Source organism: Hyaena hyaena, unplaced genomic scaffold (assembly GCF_003009895.1).
Source record: "Hyaena hyaena isolate Hyena2069 unplaced genomic scaffold, ASM300989v1 scaffold_100, whole genome shotgun sequence".
In the NCBI taxonomy this organism is placed as follows: Eukaryota; Metazoa; Chordata; class Mammalia; order Carnivora; family Hyaenidae; genus Hyaena; species Hyaena hyaena.
In genome coordinates this window covers 1,516,708-1,527,904 of record NW_024080732.1, presented here as the reverse complement: position 1 = coordinate 1,527,904, position 11,197 = coordinate 1,516,708, and the positions used below count along the sequence as shown (strand labels likewise).

At 37.0% G+C, this 11,197-nt stretch overlaps 1 protein-coding gene across 1 annotated transcript in view; it reads right to left on the bottom strand.

Annotated features, from left to right (window-relative positions):
* Nucleotides 1–846: 846 nt before the first annotated feature.
* Nucleotides 847–11,197, bottom strand: part of FNTA (farnesyltransferase, CAAX box, alpha) — a 36,170-nt gene continuing 25,819 nt past the window's right edge. The window contains exons 6-9 of the mRNA XM_039235642.1: nucleotides 8,755–8,903; nucleotides 3,273–3,335; nucleotides 1,763–1,934; nucleotides 847–1,483 (exon numbers count right to left, since the gene is read on the bottom strand). Coding sequence (XP_039091573.1) covers nucleotides 1,361–1,483; nucleotides 1,763–1,934; nucleotides 3,273–3,335; nucleotides 8,755–8,903 — 507 coding nt within the window. The 3' untranslated portion in view covers nucleotides 847–1,360. The remainder of the gene's footprint in view (nucleotides 1,484–1,762; nucleotides 1,935–3,272; nucleotides 3,336–8,754; nucleotides 8,904–11,197) is intronic.

Below are 11,197 nucleotides of genomic sequence, written 5' to 3'. Positions count from 1 at the left end.
ATGTGGCAGAAGTGCACAGTCCTGGAGCGGCAGCCTCAGCCAGCAGTTTCCTGACCTCAGCACAGGCAACAGCCACTCAATGGCCTAGTGCCACAGTGTGGTTGGGGGACGTATTTCTGGAAGATCAGGTCATCATTCTGTGAGTTATCTATATGCCTTAAAAACCCTGTAGGTCTGGGGCGCCTGGGTGGCTTAGTCGGTTAAGCGTCCGACTTTCGCTTAGGTCATGATCTCGCGGTTTGTGGGTTCGAGCCCCGCGTCGGGCTCTGTGCTGACTGCCAGCTCAGAGCCTGGAGCCTGTTTCAGTCTGTGGCACCCTCTCTCTCTGACCCTCCCCTGCTCATGCTGTCTCTCTCTCTCTCTCTCCTAGAAATAAATAAAAATATTTAAAAAAAAAAAAAAAAAAAAAAACCCTGTAGGTCTAATCTATCTTGAGTACATTTTGTTGAAGTCAAGAACTGATCAATTAATTCAGGGGCGCCTAGGTGGCTCAGTTGGTTAAGCGTCTGACTTCGGCTCAGGTCATGATCTCAGAGTTCATGGGTTCGAGACCCGCATCAGGCTCTGTGCTGACAGCTCAGAGCCTGAAGCCTGCTTCAGATTCTGTGTCTCACTCTCTGTGCCCCTCCCCACACATGTTCTGTCTCTCTGTCTCCCAAAAATAAATAAACGGTAAAAAAAAATTTAAAGAACTAACCAATTCACATTCTAATAACATTTCCTTTAACATAATCATGTTTCTGGTTTCTATAGTTTTATGGCAGTATTTTCTTTCTCAGTGGCTTTTCTAAGCTGAGACAATGTCCCTTGAACATAAATGCTGTTAAAAAAAACCAAACCTCTATGTCATTGTTTTAGGATACATCTATAATTTTATTATAAAACCATTCTTTTGGCATTAGTTGGTTACAGTGATAGCAAGATACTGTGAGTGTGGCATAGCAGCTCTAACGTAACAACTGCATCCCCTGCTTCCTGAACCAAAATTTAAATTACCTTATATCCATTACATACAAGTTACCTTCACTCATTAATGCTGCCAATTCTGATGCATATACCTTGGACTGAGGAGCTGATGCTAAGGGATTAGAGCAAATGTTGTAAGACTACAAAAGTTCCTGAGCCGGACTTTGTTTCTTCTCCCTCCCCCCAAATCACTTTACTTTAGAAGAATCAAATTACTAGTCTGAATAGCAGCAGCACCCAAGGAGCATCACACTTAGTTCTTGTTAAAAAGCAATACCTGTGCAATGCACGTTTTACACCACAGGCAAAGGGAATGATCGCTTTAGTTTTAAACTCCTGCTTTAAGAGTCTCTTAAAAAAATAAAATCATTCCATCGAGTTCTTCTAGATGGTATTATTGCTGTACATTTGTTGGTGGGTCACTCTCTGTGCTATGTTTGCTTTGAAGGGATCTTCCTATATATCTCCAATATTCCTTTCTTATAGTGTCCTTTTCTTTAGCTAGGATTTCACACAACTGAAAATGAAAAACAAAAATTCTTTAAAAATAATGTAAATTAATCTCTAGAGCAAATGCTTTTGAGCTAATACAGTTAAACTCAAATCATGTTCAAATGACATACACCACTATAATCACATACTGTGATCACTAGTGACCTGGGTTTTGCTCTAAACAGCAGAAATAGCCCTGCATTGAACTCCTGAAGGAACACATGGAACAGGTCATGAATATAGTCGCACCGGGCAGACCAAATTCTGAGACACCAAACAGAAAAGCAGAGTCCCCCTGGCTTACCTCTAATGCTTTATTAAGAATGTCCTCCTTGTTGTCACATTGGTTTTCTAGCATGTCTTCATAGATATCCACAAGAAAGGCAATTAGGTAGGGGGAGCTGTGACTTGGTTGTAAATCAAGTAACTGATTTAAGAGATTGGGATATTTGGAAAGACCACGATCCTGTAAAATCCTAAAAAAAAATTATTCTCAATTTTGAGAAAAAAAGAACAAATATAATAGAAAGTTCAAGAGAAAATGACCTCTGTAACATGCGCAAGAGGAGGAAACTTATTTTGAAGGAAGTTGAAACTAAATGAAAATTTTAAATTATGTGTGAACTTTTATCATGGATAAAAATAAAATAAAATTACATGTTGAGTACAATTAGGTAAAAAGAATAATGAAACTACTCTTGAATGCTGACAAAAACTGAGAACTGATGGATGTAGGGGGGAGGGGAGGATGGGCATGGAGGAGGGCACCCCTGGGGATGAGCACTAGGTGTTCTGTGGAAACTAATTTGACAATAAACTATTTGTAAAAAAAAATTTAAAAAAATTATTAATTAAATTTTTTTAATTTTAAAAAAAAATAATGAAACTTAAAAGTGATCATTTACTAACTCAAACTGCTACACAAATCAGAAAATAAGCACCTTCTTAAAATTAGGAAGTGAAAGAAGAAAACGAGACGTGTTTCTGTTCCTTCTTAAGAAGGTTCCCTATTCTTTTAGCTCTCCAGATATTACAGGCCCCACCCCTGCACACATTAACAAATGTGACTGGCCTTTGTACGTTATGCTCTTTGGGCCTAGTTTCCAGGGAGACCTCTAAGCTCAACAAGGAGCCTACTTAGGTCAGTGGCCAGGCAAATGAAACCATGTCAATTTAAGTAATGAGATTTCTAACAGGATATCTCTAGAAATGAAAACAGAAAGGTTGGCCATGCATCTGTGCAACGTGCTTATTATAAATGGTTTGCTTTGCCTTTACTATGTTCCTGATCCAAAGAGAAATTAGGTGTGTATATCCCATTCTCAAATATAAAGACTACAGGATTCATAAATACAATTAAAATTGTATTATTGTTTGGTCATGGACTATTTTTTTTTTAATGTTTATTTTTATTTTTGAGAGAAAGAGCATGAGCGGGGGAAGTGCTGAGAGAGAGGGAGACAGAGGATCCAAAGTGAGTTCTGCACTGACAGCAGTGAGACCAATGCAGGCCTTGAACTCACGAACTGTGGGATCATGACCTGAGATGAAGTCAAATGCTCAACCAACTGAGCCACCCAAGCACCCCTAGTCATGGACTATTCTAAAAACTGTGATGGTTATGTGCTTGGGAGCTGAAAGGAAGGAGAGAAGGCACTGTTCTTGGGTGTTACTGTCTAATAGTTACACTTCCCTTAAATCCAGAAATATGGAAAATTCTTTAGTATCATTTTAGAATCTGATTAATGGGACATATTCCATGATACATCATATTAGTTGTTTTTTATACAAAACAATCCAAAACAACCTCTTACCCTTTCAAATAGTTCCATGCACTTTCATTATGTGGTACTAGTTTGATCATTTCCAGAGTGTACCTAGAAGAAAATAAATATGTGTATAATTTGAAGAGCAGTGTAATAATTTGAAATAGTTTTCTAAGACTGTAACACAGCTTGGATATGTGTTTTCATTTCTCTTAGCAGGCTGTGACTAGGTCTAGGTCTTATCTACATTAGAGAGAATCCCTCAAGTCTGTAGCAGTCAATTCGTATTTACATAGTTCCTCCCTCCTGGAAGTTTGTACCCAATTCTAGGAAAGGACACCTAACTAATATGAAGGCTCAACTCACAATAGGAAAAGAAATTGATGTGGGAGATTTCCTTTAATATAGGCTTTCCCTTTGAAGAAAATGTCAGCTAAAACAGGTTTTCCTCTTATTGGTAAAGCAATCTTGAGAAGTCTAAGATCTATATATGCCCAACAAATCATAAGTCATTCAAAAAGAAGAACTACAAAATCTCAGGAGCTGTAATAAAAAATAAGACAGCATGGAAATTACATAGACAATAAAAACGAGAAACCAACACAACTGTATATTTCTTATATTCTAAAAGATTTGATTATAGATCTTATATTCTAACCATGATGTGATTAACAGTCAATGGACACTCTCTTTCTCTTCCTTTTAACCAGGTTACTAAATATAATTCAGATCCAATTACAGTAAATTCCAAGAGAGTTAAAGAACTTAGCTTCATTACCCACTTGCTCAAATAAGTCACCGACTAAAATTTAGTAATCTTGATTTTATTGCAATGCCGTTAGGATAGCATTTTTTTTTCACAGAGAGCAGTACAGTAGTCCCACTTTATCTGCAGAAGATAGGCTCCCAAACCCTCAGTAGATGCCTGAACCACAGAGTATCAAATCCTATATACTAGGTTTTTTTCCTATACATACGTACCTATGATAATGTTTATAGATACCAAGAGATTAACAATTAACAAGATAGAACAATTATAACAATATACTCATTGTAATAAAAGTTATATGAATGTGGTTTCTCTCAAAATATATTAGACTGTACTCACCCTTCTTGTGATGATGTAAAATAATAAAATGCTACATGATGGGGCACCTGGGTGGCTCAATCAATTAAGTGTCCGACTTCAGCTCAGGTCATGATCTGACAATCTGTGAGTTTGAGCCCCACGTTGGGCTCTGTACTGACAGCTCAGAGCCTGGAGCCTGCTTCAGATTCTGTGTCTCCCTCTCTTTGCCCTCCCCCACCACCTCGTGGTCTGTCTCACTCTCAAAATAATGACATAAATTTTTTTTTAAATGCTACATGGAAGACGAAGTAAGGTAAAGAACAGGCATTGTGACAGAGCAGTATATACTACCTAATGTCTCACCATACAAGTCATCAGGAAGATCATGTTTCTGGATCTCATGGCTGACCACAAGTAACTGAAACCCTGGAAAGTGAAACCACACGGTAAAGGGGTGGGAGGAGGGACTACTGTAATAATAAACTCATTCAGCACTATGAAAAGGTTTTTTTCCAACATTTTTACATGACCTAATGTTTCCAGTTATTTTTAAAACCATGTCCCTGCAGATCTTCACTAGTCATTGTAGATTATTAACTTCACTTTGGCAATAGCTGAAGAATTTTATTTATTTTAAATCTTTATTTACTTTTGAGAGAGAGAGAGAGAGAGAGCAAGCAAGGGAACAACAGAGAGAGGAGACACAGAATCTAAAGCAGGCTCCAGGCTCTGAACTGTAAGCACAGAGCCCAACGTGGGGCTCGAACCCATGAACCGTGAGATCATGACCTGAGCCGAAGTTGGACGCTCAACAAACTGAGCTACCCAGGCACCCCTGAAGAATTTTATTTATATACAAATGCACTAAACTATTATCCATTTTAATGGTTAAAACATGGAATTTGAGGTCAGAAAGCCTAGCTTCTAATAGCCCCATCAGTTATCATCCAGGTGCTCTTAGGCACATTATAGAACTACTCTGAACTTCAAGTTCTTCATCAGATATCTCATAGTGTGGTTATGAAAATTAAATAAAAATTCTCAGCATGTAGTAAATGTTTAATAAATGGTAACTATTATTAATAGTACTAGTAGACTGTGTACTCATAGAAATAAGGCCAGGATATATTAAATGAAAAAAAGCAATGTGGATAATACCATTGCCTTCGTGCTGTAATATAGGTTTACAAACATTATTTAATAAGGTCTGGAAAGATTCACACTAATTGTAGCTCACTCTAAACAATGGGGTATGAGAAGAGAATGAATAAGAGATTTTGATATTTTACTTCAGGCAATTCAGTACAATTTTCCCCTACAACTAGACTGCATTACTTTTATAACAAAAGGGAAAAAACAAATCATCAAGTACACCTATATTCTTTAGAGTTAAAAAATTTAGTTATCTAGTTAATTCTAGATAACTACAGCTCTCTAAGCAGTTTATTTCTTTTACCTTATCTTAATGGTAACATCTTAAATATAGAAAAATTTTAGATTCTTTTTTAAAACAATTTCTTAAAGATTTTTTTTTTGGAGAGATAGTGCATATGCAAGTGGTGGAGCAGCAGAGAGAGAAAGAGAGAGAGAGAGAGAGAGAGAGAGAGAGAGAGGGAGAGAGAGAGANAGAGAGAGAAAGAGAGAGAGAGAGAGAGAGAGAGAGAGAGAGAGGGAGAGAGAGAGAGAGGGAGGGAGAGAGAGAGAGAGAGAGAAATATCTTAAGCAGGCTTCACGCCTGACGCGGGGCTCAATCTCACCACTGGGAATCATGACCCGGTCAAATCAAGAGTCAGATGCTTAACCGACTGAGCCACTCAGGTGCCCCAGAAGATTTTATTTTTAAACAATCTCTACACCCCAAGCCTGAGATCAAAAGTCACATCCTTCACCGACTGAGCCAACCAGACAAATCCCTGAAAAACTCAGAGATTCTTGACTGATTATTTCTGTTTGGTGACACCTGCCTTTGAAGGCTATGAAAAGTTCTCATTTTCCATTCTTCACACTCAGTTTTTAAGTGTCTTCTTACATCTAGCCTAATGAAGTATACTATGGTAAATAAGGAGTATGTAGTGTTTCAAATTCCTAATTATTAATTGGATTAATTTAAGGAAGAGTAACCTGAAGCATTCTACCTTTTGGCAAGAAAGTTATTTAACTCTCTGAAAATAGGACACTTTGCTGTCCTTCAGAGTACTTCTGTCCTAATCCTCACAACAGAGTATCAACTCTAAAAGAAAAAAGCATAATATTTAAGGGCTGGGTGATAAGTCTGAATTTTCTCTACTCAAGCCTCAGTATTTACGTTTAATAATAAAATTATTTCAGTAAGTTCACAGTTATCCCTTAGATCAGTACTATTCAACAGAGATGAAAATATTCTTTATCTGTGCTCTCCAATATAGTTAGTAATCATTAGCCATATGTGGATCCTGAACCCCTGAGTGAGATTCATACAACTGAGGAACTGAATTATGTGATTTGAATTAATTTGAATTTAAGCAGCCATCTGTGGCCAGTGACTACCATATTAGACAGTACAGCTTTGGAGAGGAGAGCAGTAAAAAGAAAAGTAGAAGATGTGTTTGAGGGCTATGTGGTGCTCCAGAAAGAAGCCTGAGCAGAAAGCAGAGAGTTAATGCAGGACACTTGATTATAAGTGTTTGTTTTTTTGTTTGTTTGTTTTTTAATTTAAATCACCAGATCTTTATATAGAACATACAAAGGAAAAGCCAGCTGCCCTGATCCAAACAGAAATAATAGCAAAGGAGACAAAAGCAGATGGTCCTAAAAATCAGCATTTCCCAGGAGCTGTTAAAGCAACTTTTTTTCTTTCTTCTTCTTCTTTTTTTTTTTCTAAAGTAAACTCCAGACCAATGTGGGGCTTGAACTCATGACCCTGATTATCAAGAGTCATATGCTCGGGGCACCTGGGTGGCTAGGTCGGCTGAGGATCTGACTTCGGTTCAGGTCATGACATTGCGGTTCCTAAGTTCGGGCCCCACGTTGGGCTTGCTGCTCTTAGTGCAGAGCCTGCTTGGGATCTCCTGTCCCCCCGCTCCATCTCTCTCTTGCTTGTGCTCTCTCAAAAATAAATAAACATTAAAAACACAAGAGTCACATGCTCTACCGACTGACCTAGGCAGGTGCCCCTAAAGCAACTTTTATAATGATGAGTATGTCCTCATCAGGCTATAAAAACAATAAATATATTCAAATTTAAAACAGATATCGAGACAAAACAGACAGAAAAGAGGTGGCTATTAATGTTTATGGATATTAGTATTCATGCCAATTCATAAAATTCTTTTAACAGCATTTTGTATGCTAAAGCAGTAGTTTTCAATTGCAGATGGTTTTGCCCCACAGCCCACAGAGGACACCTGGCAATGTCTGGGGACATTTTTGTCTGTCACAGCTTGGGGACAGGGGATTACTAATGATATAATAGGGCATAGTGCCTGAGTGGCTCAGTCAGTTAAGTGTCGACCTTAGCTCAGGTCATGATCTTGCGGCTCTTGAGATCGAACCCCACATCAGGTTCTGTGCTGACAGCTCAGAGCCTGGATCCTACTTCTGATTGTGTCTCCCTTTATCTTTCTCAAAAATAATAAACATTTAAAAAAAAAATAGGCATACAGGCCAGGAATGCTACTAAAAACCCTACAATATATAGGACAGTCTCTCTACAACAAAGACTTACCCTGCTCTAAACCCTGCACTGTAGAGTAACATGGCCTATAGGGACTGACTAAAGGGACTACAAGGGCACCAGAATTTAATAAAATACACTTGCTTTTGTTTTGTTTTGACATTGCAATGCTGGTTTCAGAAGTAGAATTCAGTGACTCATCACTTACATATAACACCCAGTGCTCATCACAAGGGCCCTCCTTAACACCCAACACCCATCTAGCCCATCTCCTATCTCCCTCCCTCCATCAACCTTCCATGTGTTCTCTATCATTAAGTCTCTGAGACAGTTTTAAAATAAAGCTTCCTAGACACTACGAAATCTGACTTCTTCTCAGTCTATAGTAGTAACAGTATTTCAAGAAATAAAGTAGAGTAGACTGTAGTATTTGTAAATTTATCATTACAGACTTCATCCATGTATTCTTTCCCACTAGTTCCATGAGGGCAGGATCAGGGGCAGTCTTTTTTTTTTTTTTTTTTTTTTTGAGAATTTTTTCAATGTTAATTCTTTTTTTGAGAGACAGAGCACAAGCTGGGGAGGGGTGGAGAGAGAGGGAGAGGCTCTGAGCTGTCAGCACAGACTCCAATGCGGGGCTCGAACCCACGACCTATAACATCATGACCTGAGCTGAAGTTGGACGCTTAACCGACTGAGCCACCCAGGCGCCCCAGGAACAGTCTTGATCTTTGCTGTATCCCCAGTGCCTGAGACATGATAGGCACACAAATGTTCTTTTAATGAGTGAGCAAGTGAAGATTACTAACTGGACTTCTCTCTCCAATATAGCACGATCATTGTAGCCAGTGGTGTTAGAAATTACGAAGTATCTTTGGTTCCAGACAGAGTTATTTCTCACATCCTCTTTAAGAAGTTGGTCTACATACTGCAGTTCATTATCCCAAAGTTTAAATTCCTAAGAGAAAACACAAAACATCCAATTAGAAATGTCCCATTATTTTTTAAGATTTTATTTTTAAGTAATTTCCACACCCAGTGTGGGGCTTGAACTCAAAACCCCATGATCAAGAGCCAAATGTTCCACCAATTGAGCCAGCCAGGAACCCCCAGAAACATCGCATTATTAATAAAAAATGAAATTTCAGCACAGCTAGGTAAAAATGAAGATGTGGGTAGGACTCATGGAGGAAAGTGATAGTTGCAGGTCAAGGAAATGAAGGGGGGAAAGAAAAGTCATAAAAGACAAGAGAATGGTCACAAGGAAGGAAAAAAATTTAGGAAGACAAAGTATCCTGTACCATCTTTTTGAGAACAATTAGATACCAAGAGGCATGTTTATACTACTTAAATAGACCCAAGAATTACTCTAAAGGATTAAATCACAGGCAAAAATAAATAAATAAATAAATAAAAGGCATATCTAACTCAATGCTTATGCATTATTTAAGGTGAAAATTTAGAGGGGAAAAAACCCAAACTCAGCAATAAGGAAATGATAAACTATAGTTGAGTATATTAATTTAATGGTTTTGATATGAATATATAATATTAAGTAAAAGGGAATATTAAAAATGCTCATATATGATAAAACTACATTAAAATACATGTGGAGAAATATACAAAACTGGATTTAAATATACATTTTTACATTATGGAACTGTTTTAATAAAAATGATCACAGGGAGAAGAGAAACAATAAAGATACTTTTAAAAAGAAATGAAATGGTCAAAATTTACAAACGTGGCAAAAACTGGGGATAACTATGAAAAATCCAATGGAATTACACCTCTTATTTGATAATGGCAAAAAGGTAGAATTTCATATAAAATTAAAATACCAATATCTTTAGAAAATGTATCCCTTTAATCAAATTTAGAAACGTTTAAATTTTTAAGAAAAAAAATTGTGAAATGCTCTTGGTAAAGTGAATAACACTCAAAGTAGCAATTACTGGAAAAAATTCACAGGAAACAACACTAGAATTGTTTGCTAGAATAAATAAATGCCCAGAGTAGGAGTTTTAACTATTCTCTTCTATTCAAGATTTAGCATAAAATTTTAACAAGTGGGCAGAAATAAAATACTATTACTGTAACATCATATTCCAAAGTGTATGTGTGCAAACTCCCCAGTAGGTACAATGTCCCTGTTAATTAAAATAATGCAGCTACATTAAAAAATTACAACTACATTTTCTATTCAACTTGCTAGCAAATATAAAATGTGATACAAATTTGATCTAAAAATTACAAAAGTTACTATTATTCCTCTTTAAAATGAAGCTACTTATCAACGTATCTTGAAAGATTATAAAAAGAGTCAACATGAAGGATGTCAGGTTTTAGTTAACTATCTTAATAGTTCTTAGTTATTATAATTGTGTGTAATGATCTATACGTGTGTTTTAGTTCAGGAGTATACTTACCTTCAACAGTAATTTTAATTATTTAATTAAGTTAAAACATAATCTGAAAAACACTGTAACAAGAAAGGCAATACCTGAATAACCCACTGTCGATGTTGCCAGGCATGATAATTCTTTGCATCCTGATTGAGAATATCAGCAATAAACTCAAGCTCCTGAGATGGATCTTTGAGCCATTCCACTAATACTCGCCTATGATGCCTAAGGCCCAGAAAAGAAAGAGGTTTTGTGTTAACGTATCCAAGAATTAAGGTATCAACTGCATGTATTGTATTAGGCAATGTGGAGGGACACTCAAAAAACAGATATTCACCTCTAATTCTCAAGATTCTACTGGAGAGAAAAGGTTAAGAAAGAATAAACACTAAGAGGGAAAAGTTACAAAACAGTCAGTAAGAGCTGAGAAACAGAAAAGAGTGATTTGTGTGTAAAATGAAATCAGATACTCAGGGTTTAAAGAAGGTTTATTTCAAGCTAAATCTGGAAGTCCAGTAATGTTTTGACAATGAGAAAATCCTGTCAAAGAATTCTGAAACATTCCCAGATGGCATAATGAGACTAGAGGAAATGTGATACTACTTAATCAAGTATAGAAGTTCCTCTGGTTATAAACAGGCTCTCAGTTCTTCTGAAGTCTACAGCATCACCATACAAGCAACTGCTCATTCCACCAGATCGTGGGCAGAATTGAATTCACTTCTACTCTGGCAAGTAGCTATGACAAGCTGCAAGTTTGTCAAGAGTTATTTGTGTGATAGGAGAATGCTTAGATTTTCGGTTGGATTCTCTCTTTTTTTTTTTTAGCTAAAATATTTACGGGGCG